The 26,163-nt window shown below is 35.5% G+C and overlaps 2 protein-coding genes and 1 non-coding gene across 3 annotated transcripts; 1 reads left to right on the forward strand and 2 right to left on the reverse strand.

The window, feature by feature from the left end:
- Positions 1-2,115: 2,115 nt before the first annotated feature.
- Positions 2,116-12,867, reverse strand: LOC141706696 (kinesin-like protein KIN-6). The gene is made up of 23 exons (XM_074509494.1): positions 12,308-12,867; positions 11,899-12,098; positions 11,698-11,821; positions 11,503-11,597; positions 10,404-10,530; positions 9,774-9,839; positions 9,561-9,623; positions 9,297-9,347; positions 8,753-8,835; positions 8,527-8,641; positions 7,280-7,340; positions 6,949-7,157; positions 6,513-6,728; positions 5,627-5,698; positions 5,474-5,542; positions 4,904-4,975; positions 4,751-4,819; positions 4,556-4,663; positions 4,398-4,467; positions 3,657-3,766; positions 2,861-2,958; positions 2,697-2,775; positions 2,116-2,523 (listed from the first exon to the last, which is right to left on the reverse strand). The coding sequence occupies exons 1-23, from the start codon at positions 12,776-12,778 to the stop codon at positions 2,428-2,430; spliced, it is 2,724 nt and encodes a 907-aa protein (XP_074365595.1). The 5' UTR covers positions 12,779-12,867; the 3' UTR covers positions 2,116-2,427.
- A 967-nt stretch (positions 12,868-13,834) lies between these two features.
- TRNAS-AGA (transfer RNA serine (anticodon AGA)) lies at positions 13,835-13,915 on the reverse strand. The gene has a single exon. It is a non-coding gene; the product is annotated as a tRNA-Ser (tRNA).
- Positions 13,916-17,434: 3,519 nt separating this feature from the next.
- Positions 17,435-19,529, forward strand: LOC141706697 (glucose-6-phosphate/phosphate translocator 2, chloroplastic-like). The gene is made up of 5 exons (XM_074509495.1): positions 17,435-18,007; positions 18,276-18,501; positions 18,595-18,820; positions 18,953-19,166; positions 19,275-19,529. The coding sequence occupies exons 1-5, from the start codon at positions 17,495-17,497 to the stop codon at positions 19,284-19,286; spliced, it is 1,191 nt and encodes a 396-aa protein (XP_074365596.1). The 5' UTR covers positions 17,435-17,494; the 3' UTR covers positions 19,287-19,529.
- The last annotated feature ends 6,634 nt before the right edge of the window (positions 19,530-26,163 follow it).

The following is a 26,163-nucleotide window of genomic DNA, read 5'->3' on the forward strand; positions in this document are numbered from 1 at the left end:
TCATTTTTTTTTTGAAAAAAAAATCAAAACGGAACGCGAAATTGCGTTTTTCATTAAAAAGAAAAACTTCAGCCGGAATTCCGTTTTGGAGTGACATTTGGAGCCAATTATTTAGGAAGTGATATTGAGGGTCATTTGAATAAAAAAAGTAACATTTGAGGCCTTTTTTCGATAACTTGGACTGTGATTAGTGAGTCACTCTCTATATCCACATTCTGCAAACCCAACAAATTTATCCACCTGGTAGCTTCCAAAACGACAATGGATTTCGTTTCTACAACTGGAACTCCTCCTACAAGTTGTGCGTTCTTACCCCGATAATATTTCCTTCAGGATCCCTAAAGAAGAAATCGCACAAGAACTTTGAATTACATGAGCATCAACATTGATTTTCACTCTCACTTCACTTGGGGATGCCACTTGATCAGTGGTTCCTTGTTAGCTTGCACACAAGTTTTGTTCCGAGACATTTTCAATTGCTGACTACCTCCCCATTGTTTAACTTGAATAACGCTCCACTACATTGTCATTTGAGTTATTAATATTTTATTATGTCACACCTTCAGATTCTTAATTGATCATATTCTCCGTAGAACCGTTGCTATATTTGAAAAGAATGTAGAGCTATTTTATCAAAATATTCAACTGTCAATGCATGTAACAGCCATAACAACCATTTTGTGCACGACATGATCTGATATGTATCAAACCCTAAGCCTAATTCATCCCAACATCCCTTTTCATAACTACATTCAGGGCATACATGCCCAAATGCTCTACATCAACTCCACATAACGGACAAATAATGATTGCATTCACCTCTTTCCGCTTCAACAAAATGCGAACAGGAACATTATTTCTACACACTCTCGACAAAAAACATCTTAATCTTATGAGGAAACTAGATATTTCATAGTCTTCCTCACCCTTTACTCTCCTCTGGCTATTTACAATTACTAAAGTGCTGCTGTCAGAATCTATACCCCGATTTAGCACTATATTTCTCATCCAATGATTGACTCCGGACTATACTATCTTTGACCTGACTTTTAGGGACATGTATTGTTAATATAAACTTAGTATCACTACTTGAGAACAAGTTGTGCACCTTGGTAACATCCCACTCACTACTGCCAGGATCAAGTAAATCACATAGCTTTAATCCTCTCATTGTTTAAGAGACTGCTCGTCGATTCTATGGCCCGCTTTACCTCTCTGAACTCATATTTATTGACCTCCCATCACGCACTACCCACCTTTATCCTTACTTAATAGATTCATTTGCTTGCCACAAACCTGACCAGACAAAACTTACACCACCTCCTCTACTTGCTTCAAATAGGATTGATTCCAGGAAATACTTAGTTTTGAACCCCCTAACTATCAGAGAAGCTGAATCATTCAACAGATTTCAGCACTGTTTTCCAAGAAATGCTAAATTAAACCCTTGAAGATCACGAAAAGCTAAACCACTCATCTTTTTCGCCATACTCATATTCGTCCATGAAATCCATCTTATTTCTTTCCTGATATCATTCTGTGAACTTCACCGGTAGTTATTCATCATTTTTTTAAGATCATTATATAAAGATTTTGGTAACAAGAATCACTACTTGTAAACTGACTTATAAGTTGCACACAAACAGGCCCATTAAATGGGGACTAGGAGTAGTTTAGGTGTTTTTTTACCTTCACGTACTTTGTAACTAAAATTGTAAAACAGAAAATTCGTTTTAAAATGGTGCTTCAATTTCAGTCGAGTCGTTTGTTAAGACAAAAACGTGACCGTGAAATTTTTGCCTTTAAAATAAAGGGAGTAACGTGAAACTGTGTTCGTAAAATCATTTATTAGGGATTTGAAGTTTTTTTCATTTATTAACAGTGATGAGAAGTAATAGTGATTTAAGACTCAATTTTATTATAACTTGTAAGACTTTCAAAAGTCAAAACAATGTATTTTAGTTTTTTTTACCTTAACGTACGCTGTAACTATATATTTATAAAACAGAAAATTTATTCTTACTCGCTGTAACAATGTATTTGATTTGGCTTGACAAAAAAACAATTGAGAAGAAACAAAACTTGGATGCATGATTTGAAAACATTTTCCAAGAGTCACGCCCATAATATGTTCATACTTCCATACATAGAATTTCTATAGAATTCATATATAGAATTTCTGAATGTAACTTGAACAGAACATAACAACATTTGCAATCATTTCTCTATCAGAAGTCAAAACCGAGTTTTCACAGAAAACCGATTGTGGTCATCTCTTAAGCTTAAGGTCCCAGAGAAATGCATGTCTGTATACTGTACATTTCCGACAATGTGATAAATAAATAGAGGAGAGCTCTCACCAAAAACTAATTTATGGACGAAGGGATATACAAAAACGGATGTACCAACCAAAGAGATCTATAGGCATCAGACATTGTTCTTCAGCAAGCGAATTAGAGACAAGCTGCCTTGGGTTTTTGTTGTGAGGTCTAATCCCATGTTCCTTTTTGAGCCTTTAGCTCCCTGAGAAGGTCAGTTCATATTTAATCTGTTAATATATATGGGTTTTATATGTAAAGGAGGAGCATAAAACCTTTTGTGATCAGATGGCAACAATGGTGGGTATTATGCTATAAATGCTCTAAGTGAACAGTGTTGACGGAATATTATGAACTTGGTAGATAAATAATATGCACCTTTGGCTTCTCAGTCTCGTCCTCAATGTCTAAACCGCTGATGTTCTTTAACAACATTGAAGAAGCTGGTTGAAGTCTCCTGATAGTTCGAAACAGTGTTATAGTGTGAAATGATGAGTGATGGCCATTATAGACTAAATGAAGAATCACACATTTCTACTTACCTTTTAGGCTTCTCTGCATTCGGAGGCCTGGGACAAGGAACAACTTCAACTGCAACCTCTGGAACATTATTGGAAATTGCTGTTTGATCCAACCTTTTCTGAATGAAAAACAACACCAAAAGTAGCAATGTTTGTTAGAAGATGAAACCAAGATCAGCTTTAATGCAGAACTACTGAAATTAGCCATTTGCATTTCAATAAATGTATACTAATTACTAAACATTCGAATTGCATATATCTTTCCACAAAATTATATACGTCAACCATTATGCTCATCATGAAAACAACCATTATCCAGGACCTACACTGAACTGAAACAAAAAGTAAGAGGTTACTGAGAGCTTATCTACACATGCAAAGACTGCATCATACTACAAAATAAAAAGCATATTCTAAAGGCTTCATATATAGTCAACTGGAAATAAGAATCATTAAACTTCATATATATGGTTTATTTAATGTAATTAATCATCTTAAGACTTTTCCACTTGCCTTTGGTACTGGAGTGTAACAATTAACAAAAATCTCAAACACGTCTTCCTTATGCACAGCAGAAAGCAAATTGACTTTGTACATTATTCTGATATAAATATAAATATATATATATATACAGGCAATTAAATATTCTTAAAAGCTGCATACATATGAAGAATTTAGGCTTCACATTTATTTAGATAATGAATATAAAGGTTCCCCAATTAAAGTACTTGGTGATGTCAAAGAGACACTTGATAGAGTAACAAAAAAAAGTGAAAATTTGTAACAAATCAGTCAGAAATTTAAAACACCAAATAACCTTTTCTGCGTCATTTTGTGACCGGTGCCCCTCGACCAAGGAAGAGCTGTCATCACTTTTTAAAATGCTTGGTTGAATACAGTTTGCTGACCCTTCTAAAGGCACGTTATCTGGAAAAAATATTACTGTATAATGTTAACAGTAAGCATAAAGTAGAACCTATGCACATATTGGAAAACCTTGGAATAGACAATTTTCATATCTTAGTTGAATAAAGGTATCGTTTAAATACTGATGGCACAATCATGAGGCAGATAAATTGTAATACAAGACAGATATTCATGATATATCCTAAAATTGAGCTTAATCTATTAATTGACAGCATCACCAAGTATGGTGAGATTCATCAAGCGGAAATCAGCGTTCAGTGGCACTAAGTACAGTATTTGTGAAAAGGTTTTTCCAATATTTGCGCATGTTTACTATATATGAATGGATGCTACACAATACTAGTCAAACGCCAAAAAAGTAGAGGACAATTGAACAGTTGAACCTTCAAGTTTTTTGCTGGACTTAATTTTGACACCAATGATGGGGTTTCAGCCTTTAGATTGAATGCCATGAATTAGCTATCTTACAACCGGATTATAAAAAACAAGTACATGAGATATACTGATGATTGCATACAGATAAAAAATATATTTAAAAGCCAGATATCCATTTTAAATCCTAAATGAGATGTTATCATTTGTTTAGCTGTCACAGAACTAACAATCTTGATGTTTATGAGTAAGAAATCACCTTTATGATTAGAATCTTCTTTTCCTTCCAAACTTTCTACGCCTTCAGAAGGTACAGGGAATTCAACATGCTTCTCACAAGGACACGAGTGTCAGTTCTCCGCTAATGCTTTTAATTTGAAACATAATATAGTACAATACTACAAAGCACATATATACCTGACAAGAATGCCCTTCAAAGATTTCTAAGACATCACCGTTACAATTGGAATCTTCTTGTCCTTCCAAACTTTCTACACCTTCAGAAGCTGCAGGGGATTCAACATGCTTCTCACAAGAACATGAGTGTCAGTTCTCCGCTAATGCCTTTAATTAAAACATAATCTAGTACAATACTACAATGCACGTATATACCTGACAAGAATGCCCTTCAAAGATTTCTTCAGCTACAACTGACGTACTAACCACACAAGAATTTATCACCTGGTCATATGATTAGAAAACTTAATCATGCTACGAAGATTCAGAAAGTTATTCTTCAAGCATACAACTTAGCATCAGCCTTACACCGGAATCAGTGTTTTGATTGTTCATTGTGACTGCTGACTCGCTCAGGTTTATGGAAGAGACCCCTGCTACCTGAACACGGACAAATAGATGAAAATGAGTCAGGAGTTTCTGCACTTCAATTATAGCATTACATCAAAGCCAGCTGCACATCATAAAATAATGGTGACATAATTTTGTACAACTATATGAAATTTTCAACCATTCTATACACTGTTGGATTGAAAGCCAGAGAAGCAAGAGACAGAGCAGGGCTAGGTTCTGATGAAGCTAAGATGTTGTCTTAAATACATATTAACACATATGTAGTTATATATATATATATATATATATCTTCTTTTAGTTTCATATTTTCACATGAGGTTGGTTGGCAGGCTTTTCGAAATTGTGGATTAAAATAGCAAAGCATGCATTCCAATTTCCAGGCAAATTATTGAAACAGGAAACTTACTACTAGATGGCAGAATAAATTATATAAAATGTATCAGTCGACCATTGTGACATGTATAAAAGCAGCCATAAATAGCATCGAGTAGTTTAATAATATACTTAATACATCTGACAGTGTACCTGACAATTCTGATCTTCAGAGATTTCTCGATCAACACATGAAGTAGAAACCAAACTAGAACTTCTAATCTGACAATTTAATTGGAGATACTTTAAATGATAATGAGGTCTAAAAGTTATTATAAACATAAAAAAAAGGAGTCCCGGCCTTACAAAGGAATCAGTGATTTGATTGTTCGCCCTCAACTCAGGCTCACTCAGATTTACAGAAGAGGCGCCTGCTAACTGAACACAAACAGGTATATGAAGACGTGTACAATATAATATATCAGTGACTGCACTATTAAAGAAAACTCTGTGACTGTTAAGCTGTGCAAGACTGCAAGAGCATTAAATTGAAAATTATGACCTTATGATCTTTGAAAAAAAACAGTAGTCTGTAATAGTGTGGATACATAATATTATGCTCGATATTAAATGATTAACACAGTATATAATAGAAGTAGCAAATATATTTAAAAAGACCTAAAACTTCCATCTGTACTGCAAAGAATATCCAAGTAAATATCACGCAGATGCACAAAGACATTTTCCCATCCATACTTCCACAATAGATCTGACAGTAATCAGAGATATCTTTTGGAAAAAGAGGGATAAATTCTTTAAATAAAGTCCAGCAGAGAAAATGAAACTAGACCACTCCCATTCAAAAAAGACAATCCTTTTCCTTTCAGAAATGTTTCAGAGTTATTTACTCATGATCAATTTAAAACTCTAAACTAAATTGTGTTACTTCAGCACTGATGTGAAAATGAAATGTTGGAGGTGGTGGTGGTCAACTGGAACTGGAACAATTTGTGCCGTTATAAAAAATAACAATAACTTCAAAGAAACCTAAATAACTCTGATAAAGTAACAAAAGGGATATGTACATCAGTACATGACTATTCTTTAGTTCAGGATTCTTTTATCTCGAAATAGTCTAACAGAGGATGTTCCAGAAGCTTGGAGTTGACATTACTCTATGGATGTCTTAACAGAAGCGTGAAAGAAAGGCTGTCATAAAAATAATGGTCCAAAAGAATTGCTTTTTCCGTACCTCATGTGAATCCGCAGGTTTATGATCCGATTCTGCAGGCCCATCCAGACCATTCCCTCGACACCCTACTTCTTTGGTTACTATCTTGTCCGCTGAAACTATATTCTCACACAAAAAGGCAGACTTCAAATGGGCAAGTTCCTTTGCCAATCTGTCAGATTTAGCCTTCTCATCGTCCAGACTTTGTTTAAGGCAATATATTTCTTTCTCAGCCACCTGTTTAAGATTGAAGACTTAAATTCATTGATGTAACTATTGTGTATATTGATGAAGGAAATCGTTTAGACATATTTAAACAATGAACATTCCCAAAGCATAAAATTTAATGGCATATCATCAGTTCATCACAACTCACAAGTACATCTAGTAGTTTACTCGCTAGTAACCGTGATATCAATCAGACACATATTGATGTCATTCTAATAAGATGGCTGACCTTCAGTTTTTCCTTGTATTGCTTCAGGACTTCCCACGCAGCTATAGCAAAACCTTGCATTATCTGACTCAGTCTGTTTCTCTTTGATGCATTAATATTGTCACTGACAAATATACTATCATCAACTTCTGACTTCAAGGTTTTTGGGGATTCGGCCAATAATCTGGATCTGGTATCATCAACCTCATTAACTTTCTTCATGGTTACCTCTGTTTCACAGAAGATAGGGGTTAATCATGCCTTCCTTCAAAATTATAGGTCAAACCACTGAAGTGGTTTGAACTAGTTGGACCAGGGTAAAATATAACATTAACAATTAGAAAAAGCATACCATGTTCACACTCTTTTTCATAAGGCGTGGAGTTGAGTACATCAGCACTCTTGTCATTGACCTGAATAAATATGTCGGCCCACATGTCTTAGGAAGTATATCAAGGTAGGAATTAAAAGCAAAGACTTCAATATTCAAATATTTTCCATTTTAGGGGTGCTGTACAGTCAGTTATGCCAATTTCAAAGCAGATAGATGAAGCAAATCATGTTTTCAAGCAAACTTGCATATCGTGGTGCTGAAGGTCATGGTGATAGCTTTTTAGCACACAAAGCATGTCCTATAGCCTAGAGGGTGAAATAATTGTATTGACGCAAGTCATTATGAATGTGGCAGCTAAAGAGTCCAAAATTTAATTTCTAAAACACAGCAGGGTCCAGCATCAGATACTTCCACTTTTTCTTTTTCTTTTTTTGCTAAATCGGATACTTCCACTTACCCCAAAGAAAGCAAAAGCTGTTTAGAAGAAGAGCAAATAGAGATTCAACACGAAGAATATCTTAGATCCAGGAAACGTACATGTTAAGTAAAACAAGTTTTCGAAGTACCAGCAATTTTCCTATCCAAGCTAAGCCAGGATGATTTCAAATTTATGTACCTCGGCACTTGCTATACAAAGATTCTGAGAACAATTATAGCGTACTGATAGGCTCGACCCTTCTTAAAAAAATTCAGGTCCAAAAACAAGACAGATCAAATTCATTCTAAATTTGATTTCCCCAAGAAAAATAAGAATGCATTTATATAATTGAAAAAAAATGGTTTAAAAGTTGATTTCATAGATTATAAAATGGACAAGAAAGAGATGAGAACGTTATGACAATTGACAGGAAAAAACAAAGATAGTATTACTTTCAAGTGTTGTTTTAATCTAGCAATGAAAGTAACTCAGGAGTGGTCAAGAGTATTTTCACCCTTTCACCATATTTTCTGGGAAGCCGTGAGCTTGTTTCAACATTTACTAGATATGAGTCATTAATTTCCTAAAAATCAATAACAATAAAGTTTCATAGAGAACTCAAAATTCTATGTCGATAATAGGACATTGATTAATAATCTAAAAAAATGCACTGCCCACAAGTTTTGTACATCAAAGCAACACACATACAAACATGTGCGACATTAAATAGTTGACATTTCCGGTCGCAACTTTTCTTGCACAACGCAAGGAGGGAACAAATTTAATATATGAACTGATTTATAATAGTAAACAAAGAAGATATAAACATTAAGGGCGAGATATATACCGCAGAAGACTCATTGGTGCTCATCTTCATTTTTTTCTGCTGATCAGCTTTCAGGAACGGTTGGAAGTGCCTCTTATTACCAATTAATTCTGTAGATTCTTCAGAATTGGTAAATCTGCAACCATGAAGAATGTCTTCAGACCCGAAACATTTTGGGCAGAGGGGTTAACGGTCAACTTAATTAAAAACTAAGCTTTTCACAGATAATAATTGATAGGTGACATACTTGATTTTCATAAATGGCGCCGCTTGCCTTAACAGAAAGGAAGCGTCAAGATAGTCTTCTTCTCCTGGTTTTACAGTTAATATCTGCATTTACAGCAATTATAATACTATTAGAAATGGCATCATGTGCTATATCTGATTGTACTGTTACTGAGGTTGCATAAACTATACTCCCTCCGTCCCCCCCAATTCTTTACATTGGGTTTGGGCACGGAGTTTAAGAAAAAGGGTAAATTAGTAGTGAAAAGTAAGGAAAGTGAGTAAAGTGGTGGGACCAATCAATTTGTAATGTATAAAGTGGGTATAGTGGAGGAAAGTAGTGGATGTGGTTAATTTTTATATTATAAAAGTTTACTATTTTAGGAAACTTTTGGAATGTAAAAATAAATGAGAGGGACGGCCCAAAAAGGAAACTGTAAAGAAATGAATGGGACGGAGGGAGTATCTATCATTGAATGAAACTCGTGCATTCCACTATACTGAGTAATGAGTTTATCCAAAACAAAGGTCTTTAATTAAACAGATCCTGGTAGTAAACCACATACCAAAGCCATTCGCTTCTTGCCTTCCAGGTAATCTCGCAAGTATCTAGTTAACTGACATAAAATAAAGGAATATTGTCAAAACCTATACTACAAACCATGTTAAGAAACAAAAGTGGGTGTACAAGCAATTCTTTAGAAACATATTTATGTCTGACAACAATATATATAGCAAAAAACAGGAACTACATATATCTAAGAACAACATATTGCAAGAGACACACATTCCAGAAAAATGTTACAAAGTATCAATGTGAAGGGCATCACCAGTGAATTCTTGAAGTGCTTTTGCATTGGTTTCTTCCGGTTCTTCTGGTGCTCTAAAAGTGACTGAAAGTAAAGTATGTGTTATATAATGGTTGTCAAAACAAGAGGAAATGCATCTATAACCAAAGTAGAATATTTTACAAGGACAATTCAAAAATAAGTTGAAAGCATTCTCTCTATATCATAAGACATGCCAAAGAAAGTGCTGCATACCCTTAAGCACAGACCAAATACCATCGACGTGTTGTTGATGAAATTGCTTTCAAGAAGTCGATGCCCCTGTATAAAATTGAATGACATGTTACATCATAAGAAAAGGACAGCGGATTGAATATATATATGGTAAGCGGTCAATACAGCTGACTAATAAGTAACGGCATCATAAAACAGTAGCTTGCAAGCAACAAAGTGTTCCTTAACATTTCACTAAAATTATTTTAAGTGTTAAAAGAGTGACTATTCTATGCTAGTGGCAAGAAATTGTATGAATAACTCAGTTACTCGTGAAGTCTTACTTCCTTAGAAAAAAACCGCTGAATAATTGAGTAAAAGTAAAACCAAACTTCACCGAATATAACTCATAATTAATGTTTTCTCTAGGAAAAAAAGGTAATAAGTGCAATATTTGCATTTATGGAAAATAGAGACAAAGTACCGGTAGAGCCGTGACAGCAATTTTAAACTAAATTTATTCAGGAAAACTAAGTGAAGAATCATGTGTATATTCTCACTCCCGGAGATGTGGCATACATTTAGACTGCATAGATTTTTAGTTCTATTAAGAACTGAGATGGTGATTGGTGCCTAAACAGACTTATGGGATATAAAAAGAAGCCTTTGGACCTGATTTCCTGTTTTCTTTTCCCTTTCAGCTCCAGCAAGGTCAACAATAGTCAAGAGGGCGCTGTTTGACGAAGCCTGAACATCACCACAAGTCTCGCATCGGATGTTGATGATGCATTGTGACCGGCTGCAATCATATAATTGCATCAATTGAGCAATTATAGTAATCTTATTGTACAAGTGAAAACAGCATAGTAAGGCAAATCGTGATAAAAAAAAAACTATAAATTAACTTGTCATGAAAACTGATCAAAAAAATTATATCCAAGTTCCAAGGCTGACTATTATATCATAACTAACAAAGAAACAAGAATTAGTACCATGGAAAATATTTAAGGTTTGAGAAGTTGATTACTAGCGGAATACTGTAATAATTTATACCAATGATATTAGAAAGGTCATCAAATATCCTAAAAGTTCTACTTAAGCAGCTTGACTCTAGCTACTGTAGAGTGTTATGAACTTATAATGCATTTCCAGATTTTGCATTTATTCTTCACCAAGCAATATGCAAGGAATGTGTCACGGACTAAACTGAATGTGCTTACCAAATATGTTAAAATCAACTTTCAGCTTCTGAACATAATTAAAGTGGCATAATATGGATTTAAATTTCTTTTTAAGTAAGTTACTGATAAAAAAGCAGCAACTTACTACAGATCTTAAACTGCAGAACAATAAATAAGCAAATTATGCAAACTAAAATTATTTACACCGGCAGGATGCAATGCAACCCAATATCAGGGAATTCAAATAGATCTTATACAACCTGATGCAGAACTCTATATAAGTATAATTGACTTCCCAAAATGTTCTCCCGTGTACACTTTACAGACATTAGTTAAGTGAAATTGAAGACAAAAGAAACCAGTGATAACTCTGTTTGAAGTAACAAAAATTTTCCAATTGTCACCAATTTAACCGTTGCCTCGAGCATGATATGAACAATTTTCACTAATAGAATACATCATATTGGAGTTGAATGACCTTTGCTTCTAAGAAAACATTTATGATTTAACAAATTATACATAGTCATACCTTGATAATTATCTTTAAAAAGTCAAACTAATAATGTTTTTATTCCACATAATGCACACACCTGGACTGACTGTTTGAATTTGTCATAGCCGTAGCACGTTTTAGCATACCCTCTGCAATCAAAGCTTCAGCCTGTTGAACATCACAGACAACGGACTGCTTGCAGAAAGAAAACAGAGGAGTTACTATCTTACACGCATATATTTAACAACAAAAAAGTGAATGAGAAATGTTGAACAATGTGATTGAAAAGAACCTCATGTAAGCCCTTAATAGTTGACTGTTGCAAGCATATATCAACCCCATCGTTAAACAAATCTATCATTCTCTCACTTCTTCCTCGCTCCGAACATATCTCAAACATAGACAGATAGAATGTCCTGCTCACATCATATACACATCCATTAACATTTCAAACTACAAAAAATAGAACGGTACATCAAATCAGTACAATTACCTAGACGACTGAGCTCCATTGCCTTCAGTACCCAAAAATATCCTACGTAGAGCTAACGGGATCATTCCAGGCTGCCTAGTAGTCCCAAATATCGTATGCGTCTTTCCAGAACCACTAGGACCTAATGCAGCTAACATCCCACTCTTCCCTTTCATAAAATCCTCAACTATCGGGTTAACCATTTTATCAAACACGTCATCCTACAAAACATCCGACTTTAAAACCTCACAAATTACTCAAAAACAAAACATTACACAGTATTCCACAACTAAAATCTACGAAAATTAAAACCCTGGAACTTCAATTTTACATTACAAACTAATCGAAAACATATAACAGAAAATAAACCTAACAAACATTTTAAAAATCAAAACCCTAGAATCTCAATTCAATTAAATTAAGCAATAACCTGAGACGAATCAGCAGAAAACACATACGAAAAGCCCTCGTAAACCTCCGTCTTACTCCTCTTTTGATCCTGCATACTTTGCGGAGGACAAAGCGTAACCGAATGCTCATCATTCTCCTTCAAGCACACCTCACTAATCTTTTTCACTTTCGGTTTCACAATTTGTTTACTCTGAGGCCACACATTCTTCGCCTTCTCGCCTCTTCTAGACTGCGGCTGCGATATCGATATCGGTCTAATTCTAAGAAAGACTTTGAGGTTCTCGTTTTCGATGTTTTTTACGATATTGTTTTCGGGGATTTCGATGGAGAGAATGTCATTAATTGGAAAAGAGGGGATGGTGGAGGGAGTTGGAGGGAGAGAGAGTGGGATCGGAGTTTGTGACGGTGTCGGACGGGCTCGACGCGGCGGATTGCGGCGGACGGTGACGGTGGACGGCGGGTGAGACGGTGGCGATTTTAGGTCGGCCATGGAATTGGGGGGAAAATTGATTTGAAATTTTGGGGGAGTTTGAAAATGTGAGAGGGTTTATTTGGGTTTTTTATTATATGAAGTGTGAAAGCCCAGTGTGAGGTGGAGTGAGCGTTGGGCTTGTGGTTTATTTGTGCTATATCTGAAGAGCACAAAATAAAACAAATCCCTGAGAAAAAACAAAACCCCGGAACAATTTACGAGTTTTATTTTCGGTTATAGAAATCGGCCGATTTTTCAAAAATCACCAATAAATTGGTCAAAAATCGGTCAAAAATATCTGTCCGATTTGACCGAATTCCGATAAATCGCCCATAAATCATCCGATTTTTTAAAAATCGTCTGATAAATCGCAAATCGATACATCAACTGAATAATTTTGATTTCTAAAATCCGTAACACTGGTTTTATTCGGTGTTCTAAAAATTTCGGATTCAATCGATTAATTTTCGATTAATTTCTTGTAAAGTATATGATCGATTCGATTTTTGAAATCCGATAAATTCTTACGAATTTTTCTTTATTGGAGTATATATGATTATTTATTAGAATTAAAAACTATTATAATTTAAATATGAATAATTATAAAAATTATGATATAATAAATATGTATTTATTACTCCCTCCGTCCCACTGAATTGTTTACGTTACTTTTCGGCACGCTTTTCAATACTCGTTTAAAGTATAGTTCCATATTATTAAACTTTTATTAAAAAAAAATAAACTTTTATTCAAAAAAAATTTAAAAAACATTATCAAACTATACTTTAAAGAAGTTTTGAAATACGTGCTGAATAATAACGTAAACAATTCAGTGGGACGGAGGGAGACGGGAGTAATAAATAAATAATAAATCATAATAGTATATTTAATATTATAATACATCCGATTTTTTCCGATTATTTCTTAAATTTCAACTCAATTTTCAATTAATCTCAAATCGACAGCTCGACCGATTTGAACGAAAAAAGAGTTTAATATTTTTTTTAAAAAAAGAAATGCCCAACGTTTTTGAACTGTATAGTGCGGGGCAAGTGAGTATGACAAAAAGAGGTACGTGGTCGGCAGGATTCGAACCTGCGCGGGCGAACCCACATGATTTCTAGTCATGCCCGATAACCACTCCGGCACGACCACTTACATTAATAATTGTTCAATTCTTTAATTAGGAATTGCACTCTATCAGTGTAAAGGTTGCAGTAATTTCTCCTTTTCAAAAATAGAATAGAAAATGTTCAAATTTCAGTAAATTTTTTTAATGACAATGATAGCGATTTTCAATAATTTAACACCGTCTTATATTTGCAATATGTCTTGAAAAATATACTTTACCTAATCTTATTATGAAACAAATAGTTTACGATAAATTTTGCTTAAAAACAAAACCTTCTCGCATATCTAACTTGTCTTTCACAAGATTTAGACAATGCTTGGTAATTTTATGGTTTTTTTACTAAGAACTATATATCAATTTTCATTTCTAATCCGAATAAAATTAATTGTTTTTTTAAAAAAAAAATCCCATGTTAGAGAAAATATCTTCAAAAATACTTTTTAACCTTATATGTAAGGCTGTAATTCGAGCCGACTCGTTTAATTTTACACTTAATCGAGACTAAATTTCTTCCCAATCTCGGCTCGTTTAATTTCACGAGTCGAGCCGAGCTAACTCAGGTAATTAAACGAGCCGGAATCTCTGTCCGAACTCGACTCGTTTAACTAAACGAACCGAGTCGAGCCCACTTAAACGAGTTCAAGCCGAGAGAGCTCGGCTTCAACGAGCCGAGTCGAGCCCACTTAAACGAGTTCAAGTCGAGAGAGCTCGCAAGTCGCCCGAAAGCCGCCCGACTCGAATTGCAACCCTACTTAAATGTAACATGAATTGCAACATTTACATCCGTATATGCAACTTCGAGCAACCTCCTCTGTAAGTTCATAACTTTAACCATATTTTTGAAAATAAGTTTGAAAACATGGGAATTTTTTAATAATATCCCCATAAATTTATGTATGTGTGTTTTATAAATCTGACAATAGAGTCATGGCTATACATCCTGAGTATCTCAAGTCGGAATCATGGATGGTGCTTTCTGACAAAAGTTAATATAAATAAATTTGAGCCATTGATATGAATTGAGCAGTCACATTCATACAAGATTCATAGGGACGAACGAGGCTGAATCGTACGCAAATTGTATAACAGTTTGGCTGGCCCCAGGCCCAGCTCCCTCTACTTGAACAGTTTGTGCCTCTAATTTAACGGTTGTTTTTGTGTGCTTCCAAATGAAACATTATTTTCCAACAGCATGATCACAAATAAAAGTGACCCTGTTGCTGATATATTCACATAAACCGATCATACTCTCTCGTTTCCAATAATAAAAAGTTACGATCGTGTTGGATACCTAAATGGTTTGTAGCGACTAGTTACTTAGCGACTTAACGTAGTATTAGAACTCGAATTAGAGAGCAGACTCAGATTCGGACCTTACGGTATTGTTATTGGTATTGAGATATTTTTTTTCAACAAATATGATTTATAACCTTATAAATGAGTATCTTTTAAATTTTTGGGGTATAAATTCTCGGGGTGAACGAGGATCGAATCCAAAACCTGGGACAATAGAGGATAAACTGGTATCGAGATATATATTTAGTTATGTTTGTTCAGCTGTATGATTGAGTTAAATATTATAAGTTGAGATTTTTTTCTTGAATACCTTATGATTTTACAAGCGACAGGTTACCTTTGAGTTTAAAATCTCTCTTAATATTGAAAATTTGTACCGCTAATTCAGGAAAAAAAATTTTATAATTACAATTATTATTTTTAATAAATTATATATAAAATAATTTGCGTCTCGAAAATTTCACACCGGGACTCGTACAGGTCAAACCGTACCCCGGATCGAGGAAGTCAAAACATGAAAAGTGTTCATAATTATCATGTTAGGTTAGGAAGGAGTTTTCGGAAGAGTTTCGGGTTGTAAAAACGCAAAAACAGTTGAAGTGGGATGATTTCTAATTCTAAAAAGTAATTTTATAATTATGTAAAAATAATCATTATTAATTCTATAAATTCTTATTTGAATAAAAATATGAGATCAAAATTTTATTCACAAAATGAATTTTTTGAAAAAACTAATTTTAATTATATGATCAAACCTCCTAAACATGTGTGCCAGAAAGTCAAACGTCATATATTAAAAAACAGAGTGAGTACGAGATGAAAAAATAGAAAATCAACGGTTGCGAGTGCATAAGGGCAAAACCCCATACTTACAGGCAGGAATCAAGAATGGGAGAACGCTGAAATAATTGGCTTGGCTCTGGCAACTAGCCAGCAATAGCATACAATGAAACATGTGAGCTTGAAAGATGAATTATTTCTCGTAGGCTAACATGCATGTTTAATTACGTGTGCGGTGTAGAATGCGCAACTGATCACACCTAACAAGCAATAACCAAGACTGGACTATGAAAACGACACTGCAGAAGAAGACAGAGCAAGGTTGCACTGAATTATATGAAAATTACATGGCTTTCTCTGATAGATGTTTGGTAGGATATTTTATTCTACGATTCAAAGTCTCGAGGCCGTCACTCGTGCCGAGATTGTCCATTTTGTGGTGTCGGGAGGGAGATTGCGATTATTCTTACACAAGCGAGAATCATGTGTTGATTGATTTCAAGACCTGGCATAACTGAGATTTTAGAAAAACTGGTAACTTAACGATAAGTATTGTAATTTTGTTGATTTCGGTTACATCTGGTTGATTGGAGTTGCATTTCTTCGATCCTAACTTTGTAGTAAGATTATACGGGCCACACTTGCACCCGAGATGATTTTGACAAAAACTCGAAAAAGGATTATTTGTGTGAGTAATTGTGTGTTCCGAAACAAAGGTCTCACGAATATGCAATTTTCTTCGAAAAGGAGGAGAAAACTTTGCCGCGATTCAGATTCTTGATTTCATTGGTCTTATGTACGTTTTCATGCAAAAAAATGTACGGTGGAAAGATCCCTGTGAATATTCCAAAAAACATTTTTTTTATGTTAATCCGGTGTACGAGTCTTTCACACACCTCAACTAAACTAATCCGGAGGAGTGCTAGCACATTCGTATTCACCGACCATGACAATCCACCTAATCCGTGTCTCCGGAGGGTTCGAACTTGTGATTTTGGAGTGGTAATTGCCTTAAGTCACACTCTAAACCAACTAGGACACTCGTGGTGAGTTAATATTCCAAAAAACATTGGTGTTAATCCGATGTGCGGGTCAGCTTTCACGCACCTCAATTAATCCGGAGGACTACTAGCACACTCGTATCCACCGAGCATGGCAATCCACTTAGTTCCGTGTCTCCCGGAAAGTTCGATCTTGTGACCTTGGGGTGGTAAGCCCCTAAAATCGCACTCTAAATCAACTAGGACACCGTGTCGAGTTAATATTCCAAAAAACATTGAACTGGAACATAAGGGAGAAAATGAATTGAAGTTGCCTTTTGGGACCTATTGATAGACAGACAGCAATTGCCCAATTTGCCTTGTTGCACCAACCAACTTTCACAGGCTCGAGAGGGCGTCATTACCTTGTATTTTTGGTCCCCTATTTTTTTCACTCCTATATAATGTAACACATTGTCACATAGAAGCTCATTTCACATAAACTGATTCACTGAAAGGGTTTAAGAAACATTACATTTTCACTACATGGCTAGCTTTCTGAAACATTCTTTCACGGTTTCGAATCACCTAGAACAAAAATTGTTGTCTTCTAAACCTCATTTCTCACCTCTGCCTTCCAGTCTTGCTTTGGAGAAGTCTGCAAGATGCGATCTTTTGTCGCGAAAACCTCTTTACATCTCGTCACGAGGCTCATTAGGTCGCTTTGATGATCCGGAGGACTCAAGACCTCGTTTGATTAAATGCGATGCCTATGAAGCTCGTCGAGACCAACCTATGGAACTTAACATTGAGATCGATGAACAAACGAAACAGGCAGCAGCTCAGAAGCTGAAAATTGGTGTTTATTTTGCAACATGGTGGTCATTGAATGTGATCTTTAATATATACAACAAGAAAGTCCTTAATGCCTTTCCTTTCCCGTGGCTCACCTCTACGCTTTCGTTAGCTGCGGGGTCTCTGATCATGTTAGTTTCTTGGGCTTCAAGGATTGCTGAAGCACCGAAGACTGATATCGATTTCTGGAAAGCTCTGTTTCCTGTAAGTTAAACTAAAAAACTTGAGTGTTTGTAACTGCAACCATGGGCGGATCTAGTAAGGGGCACTGAGACACGTGTCCCCCCTAAAATCAAATTTTACGTTTTTTCACCATTAAATTTTTGAAAATATATGAAAGTGCCCCCGTAAAATTCAAAATCATAAGAGTGTTTTTCCAAAATTTGCTCAGTGTCCCCCTGAAAATATATTTCTGGATCCGCCCCTGACTGCAACCCCTCTGTTATGCTTATCAATTACGCTATTTTTGTAGGTTGCACTAGCACATACAATTGGACATGTAGCTGCAACAGTGAGCATGTCAAAGGTTGCAGTTTCATTCACTCACATTATCAAGAGCAGTGAGCCTGCTTTTAGTGTTCTGGTCTCAACATTCCTACTAGGTGAATCTTTTCCAATGCCGGTTTACTTGTCACTCCTTCCGATAATCGGAGGCTGTGCTCTGGCAGCAGTCACTGAGCTAAACTTCAACCTTGTTGGTAAGTGAAAATACTACAATAGGACTGTGAAGTAACCAGTCGCTCTAAAACCTTAAGGACTAATCAGTAGTAACTTGGTTTCTTGGATTGCAGGCTTTATGGGGGCTATGATATCGAATTTGGCATTTGTGTTTCGGAACATTTTCTCAAAGAGAGGGATGAGCAAGGGCAAGTCTGTTGGTGGAATGAACTACTATGCTTGTTTGTCGATAATGTCTCTTCTGATTCTCACACCCTTTGCAATAGCTGTTGAAGGTCCCCAAGTATGGGCAGTTGGCTGGAAAAATGCTGTTGCTCAAATTGGACCACATTTCGTCTGGTAAATATATATTACTTGAACAAATTCTATCGATTATACTTTATGAACGGGATACACTGGATATGTTTGGTTATTTATCGTGGAAATCGAATTCATTTTACTAATCTAGCTCATTTGAATTGAAAATGATAGGTGGGTGGTGGCTCAGAGTGTATTCTATCACCTATACAATCAAGTATCATACATGTCTTTAAATGAGATCTCACCATTGACATTCAGTGTCGGGAATACGATGAAAAGAGTCTCTGTAATCGTCTCCTCGATCATCATCTTTCACACTCAGGTTCAGCCCATCAATGCTGTTGGAGCTGCTATTGCAATCCTAGGAACTTTCCTCTATTCACAGGTAATTTTCAATTTCAACTTCTTTGAGTATCTAACCGAAATTTTCTGAGGCTACTTATTTATGATCGTGTAACTAAAATCATGTTCGTATGCCTTGTACCTCGTGCAGGCAAACATGTAACAAATCAGTGAGCTGAACAAGACCGAAAGCTCGAAATCAAGTATCTGTTTATACATAATCAGGTTGTTAAGCAGTAATGTATCTGTCCAGACAGAGAATTTTGAATTTTTGAATGTTCGTGTATTGCTGAGTCTTTAGGGAACTGGAAGCATTTTAAGCTATATTGCTTACTTGCATAGTCACTGCTGAGAATTTTGTATGTAACAATAATGTTGTGAATATACTACTTGAATTTTATATTTTTATAGGCGCTTGTGATACCAGGGATTAAAGAGTTACAAAAAATCAAGTTAGGAAATCTAAAGCTAACAAGTGAAACAAGTAAGTAGTCTATCATTGAGATTATTGGCCGGTAACCTGAATAGTATATTGTGCATAAATTCCGAGCGGAAATAAGTGTTTGTCCCAAACTCTTTTTGGGATGTTGTTCATAATACCATTTGACATAGTCATCCGTTGATTCATTTTTGGGAGTATCCTTCGAGACAGTACCCGGAATCTTAAGAAAGGAGAAGAGAGCCGCGGTTCACGGTAGGAAAGAGAGGCGCCCTAAGAGACACAACAAAGTACATTTTGGTCGGCAAAGGTTTTAAAAGCAGTCATGTAGTGTGAGGCAGGCAGATAAGACAAGAATGTAATCGTCACGAAGAGAGAATGCCTTTTAGAATTGGAAATCAAGAGCCAAAGATGGTCGCATAAACGTAGACTTTGTATCATCAGTAAGGTGGGAGTTTGAAGATGATTATGAACAAAATCCCAAAAAGGGAAAGTAGTCAAAAGTGTCCATGATCAGATAATTAAGTTGTAAGATAAAACAGAATGACCATCGCCACCATAATCTAAAGAGGTGGTTGCAAAATAGACAATTTCATGTATTACAAGGAATGATTTAAGATCACCACATACGCCATGAGGCTTAGGTTTTAAGGCGGTCCAACTATTGATGATGGGAGAATACATTTCAAAATCACAATACTTATTATAAAAATATTCCCCGGATATAATATAGAAATTGTTTAGAGCCGAGGTCATCAAAAGTAAAAACAGGAGGAACATGATGCTCAACTAAAGATATTAATAAAAGTAATATTTTCCCATCAAGACTGAATCTCACAGAGATGCAATCTAGAAAATCTCAAGTTTATCGCACACACATCTTTGATGAATTTAAGGAATCAAAACGGCTGCTTCTTATTACATCTGATGTTTTCCAGGTATTTTGAAGGTTTTAAACAATTATTTAATGAATTTTTTGAGCTTGAACTATACCTAGCATATCTCCGGGGTGGTAGTACTTATTAAGGTAATTATAGGCCATGTGTTTTTGCATTGAGAAATATTAGTTTGAAAATAGATATTCCTTATACGGTCTTGGTACTACCGGCTTGCTTACGATATATGCAGTAAGGGGTTGTCAAGCTAGTTACCAACTTTGTCAAATCATCGTATATATTAATATTTTATTTTCACTCAATTTTATATTAACTTGACAATATTCTAATCCAATAATTAGCAACTTTTAAATTAAATTAAATTAAATTAAATTATGTGGTCCCTTAAATTAAATTGTAAATGACTTATAAACTAAAAAAGACATTATTTATATAAACTTTTTGCATTTGTATATGTATTTTAACCATTTTAGAAAGTTGCCAAATTTTCGCAACCTTGGTAGGCAAACTCTTGACAACCATACAACTCCGATAGGTTGACAATCAAAGGTGCCATTAGGGGTGAGCATCGGTCGGTTTGGGCGGTTTGGAGGGTCCAAATCGAACCAAACCGAAATTAGCGGTTTCCCTAAAATCCAATCCGAAACCAAACTGTTATGTGAAAAACCAAACCAAACCAATCCGTTTAAAACGGTTCGGTTTGGTTTGGTTTTGGTTTAAATCATTTTTCCTATAAAACAAATTTGGAAATTAAATTAAATTAAACTTGAATTTGTAAATAAGAATCGAAATTTTGTATCATATTATAGAATTAAATTTTCTATTATAATCATATTCAAAAAGAATATATAAAAATAATGACTTTGAAAAATAAAAAAGGCAAGAAGATGAAAAAAATGCAACCAATTCTTATGCTTTTATTGAATAAAAAATAAAAATAGTGAAAACATAACACATACATAAATATTTATATTTTAGAATAAAATATATTATGACTAGTTTTTTTATATGTTTTAGTTTACACATATGTTGGACATTATAATTTTATTATTAATTGCACTTTACTAATATATGTATATTAATGTTTTAATTTAAATATTCGGTTCGGTTCGGTTATATCGGTCGGTTTGGAGGTAAAAACCGAAACCAAACCGAAAACATTTGGTTTTTAAAATGCCAATCCGTAACCGAACCAAACCGTTAGTAAACCGTAAAATTCGGTTTGGTCGGTTTGGATCGGCCGGTTTCGGTTGGTTTGACTAATTTATGCTCTGCCCCAAGTGCCATGTTACATGATGTTTGGCAACCCCTTTGACAACGAGATGCTCTTAGTAAAAATTTCAATTTTAATATGCATTTTAGGAAGACTGTGAGGTACACTGGATATGGCACGCTATTATTGATTCTAAAGTGCTCTGTGATCTTTTTTTCTTTTTCATTCCTCTCATAGTATTAGTTGGGGACTATGTGCTTACCACCTGATTCATATTCTTAGGGATAACTTGTATGTCCACCTGGTACTCTTTTATTTCTACATAATTAAATGGGCTAATTATCATTTAGGTCATCAATTAAATCCAAAAGTATCACTCGAACCATTCTTTTAATTTCGGTCTCAATCGACACATTAATTAATTAAAAAGATTCACTCCGTCCAAGTCAACTTTGAATCGGGTCAGGTTTGACGGTTTTCATCCATTGCTCCGTTATGTGGTGAAGTGTCATGTGACATGGCAAATAAAAAACAAAATAAAAAAAAAGAAATTAGAATGGACACATAAACAAAGAAATCAAATGAAAACAAAAATAGAAAAAAGTGAACTGAGAGCGTATGAAAGGGGGTAAACTGAAACCCTAATTTCTTCGATCAATTAGAGCTGGGTATATGTTCTGGATCAATTGAAGATTACTTACACAATCAATATAAGGTATATGTTATGGATCTAGTATATATTATTCATATAATGTGTGTGTTTCTTTGAATCGTCCCGTCTTTGTATAGTGTCTTAATATGTCTATCTTATTTTGTATACATGTGTCTTCATATTATGTTCTTGTATGTATTCTTGATGGTTTACTTCTTACTTGCCTATCTTGTGTAATTGTATGCTTTAAATTTTTTTAGCAGAATGACATCTAGGATTCCGATTCATCTTCACCACCATGGTAAATTTACACCTAATGCGTTTAATGGTGAATGTTATTATATTGGAGGTCGTATTGACATAATTAATGGTGTTGATACGGACATATTTTGTACTCGTGATTTAGAAGATTATGCAGTTACATACAACTACTCGAAAAATGATTTTCACTACTTCAAACGTAATGGTCAAAATTTTAAAGATGGTTTAAGGTTGTTGTATGATGACGCTAGTGTTAGAGCTCTGACTTCTCTGTGTTTACCTTATGGGAAGATTGAGTTATATGTTGACCATGGTAGAAACTCAATAATTGAGGATACTGAAATTGTCGATGAGGGGGGTAGTAAAGAATTTGAGGAGAGTGAAGAATGTATTGTTGAGGGAGTTGAAGACGAAGATGATTGGGATTTCGACGATAAGGACAGTGAGGATTCTGAATATGAACTTGAGGGAGAATGTGGGGACAATGGAGATGATGAAGATTTTGATGAAGAGGGCTATGAGAAAAAAGGAGAATTTGATTTTGGTAAAGATTGGGATTCTGATGACATGAGGGAGGAAGGTGAGCCTGAAATTCCAGAGAAGGTTAGTAGAGAAAATAACAAGCCAGTTGAGAGAAATGATGACAATAATGACCACCTTCTATGTAGTGAAGATGAGTTTGATAGTGATGAACTGAGATCACTTCCATCTTCCAGTGAAGATGAAAATGTGAAGAAAGGGTATGTTGGAATTCCACCTGGTAATCGTAAAAGGAAGAAGCTACCGGTGTATAATCCGCACAAGCTGGTGAATGTGAAATTTAGTGCTGGAATGAGATTCGAGTCAATGGAAGAATTTCGAAAAGCTATGAAAGACTACGGAATAAAAGAACGAAGGGCTCTCCACTTCATCGTAAATTATAAAGACAGAGCACAGGTAGCTTGTGAGAAGGGATGCCCTTTTTACATATGGTGCAGCAGATTGCAAGATAGCCATGTTGTTCGAATTAAGACACTGGTAGACAGCCACCTATGCACTAAACCCTACCACAACAAACTTATCACAGTCAGATACCTTACAGAACGTGATAGGATCAAAAAAAATCCTCGATGGAAAGTAAAAGAAATGATGGAGACTGTTAGAGAGGATTTAGAGGTTGAAGTGCCAAAGATCAAGCTTATAAGAGTGAGGAAGGCTGCTTTGGAAGGTGTTGCAGATGCTTTGAAGGAACATTATAGCAAAGTTTGGGATTTTGGATATGAATTACTGAAGAACAACCCAAAGAATATAGTTGAGATCAAAACCTTCCAAAGGCTCTACATTTGTTACTATGCACTGAAAGAAGGTTGGAAAAGTGGTTGTAGACCAGTTTTGGGGTTAGATGGCTGTTTTTTGAAGACTGTGTGTGGAGGCCAACTTCTAAGTGCAGTTGGTAGGGATGGGAACAATCAAATGTTCCCTGTAGCCTATGCAATAGTTGAATCTGAAAATACTAGCAGCTGGAGATGGTTCCTAGACCTGTTGAGAGATGACCTTGATCTTGGAAATGAAAATGGCTATACAATTATTAGTGATCAACAGAAGGTGACATCTAAATCTTTATATGTTTGTTTGTGTGTTTGGTTCATATATATAGTACACTTTTTAAATGTGGTATTTGAATAGGGCTTGGAGAATGCTATGAGGGAGTTTTTACCAGAAGCTGAGCATAGGCTATGTGTAAGGCACCTGTTTGCAAACTTTAAAAAGAGGTAATGTATGTGCAATTTTCACATTTTATTTCAGTTTCTTAATTCTTGCAGTTACTTAATCAATTTGTAATTGCAGGTTTGGTACTGGACTGTTGAAGATGTATTTTTGGATTGCAGCAACAACCACCTACCCTACAGCTCATGTGAAAGCAATGAAGGGTCTTGAGAAGCTATCCAGGAAAGCTCATGCTCACTTGGCTAAGTTTGATGCAAAAAGCTGGACAAAGGCTTACATCTCAACAACTCCAAAGATAGACAATATTGACAACAACATGTCTGAGTCATTTAATTCATCGATACTTAATGAGAGGTAATTCATTATAAATTTGTATTTTATGGTGCTTAACTAGTCTTTATTTATGAACAATTTATAATATATGGTTTTTTAATTAGTTTACTTTATTTTGCAAGGTTTATGCCAGTGCTTAACATGCTTCAAGAGATTCATTTTAAACTAATGAGAAGGGTGAGACTGAACAAAGAGAGGATGGAAGCTAGCCAACATCAGATATGCCCAGTAATTAGGAGGAAGCTTGACTTTGCAGTTAGAGTATCAAGGGAGTGGCAAGCTACATGGGATGGTCACAGAAGTTTCAAGGTTAGAAAGGGAATAAGGTATATGACAGTTGATTTGGAGGAAAGAACATGTGCTTGCAGAGTTTGGGACATAACAGGTGTTCCATGTGCACATGCTGTTGCAGCTAAACATGACAGGAGGCAACAACCCATGTCTTATGTGTCACATTACTTTACAAGGAAACTATACTTGAGGGCATATGGTCATTCAATAGAAGCACTTAGAGGAGAAGATTTTTGGGAGTTACACAATACAACTGAAATGCTTCCTCCAGATATGCCTAAGAAACTCAGAGGAAGGCCAAAAAAGATGAGAAGAAGGGATGAGTGGGAGGATGGTACTCAGAGTAGGAGTAAAACTCAAGATGCAGCTGAACAACAAGGTCAACTAGAGGTGCAAAGATACAATAAAGGGAGGATTGTGCATTGCTCTATCTACAAGGAGGCTGGTTATACGAGGCCAACTTGTCCAACAAAGGATGTTCCAAGGCCAGAATCCGAGGGTCAAGAAAATATGACAGAAGAAGAAAGGCCTCAAACAGATAACCCTAAAAAACAAGCAACAAGAAGCAAACTACCAGTGAGGAGATCAACTGGCATTGTTATAAGGGAACCACTGAGTACAGTTTCAGCTACACCTACTATGAAAGACCAAACAACTACAAAGGGCAAAAAGAAAGCAAAAGAAGTTAGTAAAGAGAAGGTGTTGTACAAGTCTCAAACAGAGAGAAGAGGAAGACCATCTTGGCTAGTCAACCAAAGGACAAGGGAAACAAATGGCCATGATGCTGCTATCTCAGAACAGGTAAATCCTAAAGGTAATTTGTTCATGCCAACACATGGTTTTAACATTGGAAACCACTTGCCAAGAGGAACACCTAGTGCAGGGACAGCCCCTGTTAACCACCCTGCAATATCTCAACCACCACTAACAGAGCACAATGATGACACTGAGAATAATGAAAAGAAAGAGGATGACCTTTTATCTGTGAATGCTGGAGGTATTGAGGACAGTGAGGAAGAAAGCTTGGAGGATAGTTTGGAGGACAATGAAGATGCAGATGTGCAACCAAGGAGAAGCATCAGGCTTTGGTTGAAGAACAAGTTCACTTTCAAGAACACACCTGATGATCCAGTATCTCTTGATGATGATTAGGTCTCATTATTCTGTTCTAGCAAGAAATATGTTAATTGCAGTACTTTTGTAAGGGCAAGTATTTTGTTATGTTGCTGCAACTTTAGACAGTACTAA

This window comes from Apium graveolens, chromosome 2 (assembly GCF_009905375.1).
Source record: "Apium graveolens cultivar Ventura chromosome 2, ASM990537v1, whole genome shotgun sequence".
NCBI lineage: Eukaryota > Viridiplantae > Streptophyta > Magnoliopsida > Apiales > Apiaceae > Apium > Apium graveolens.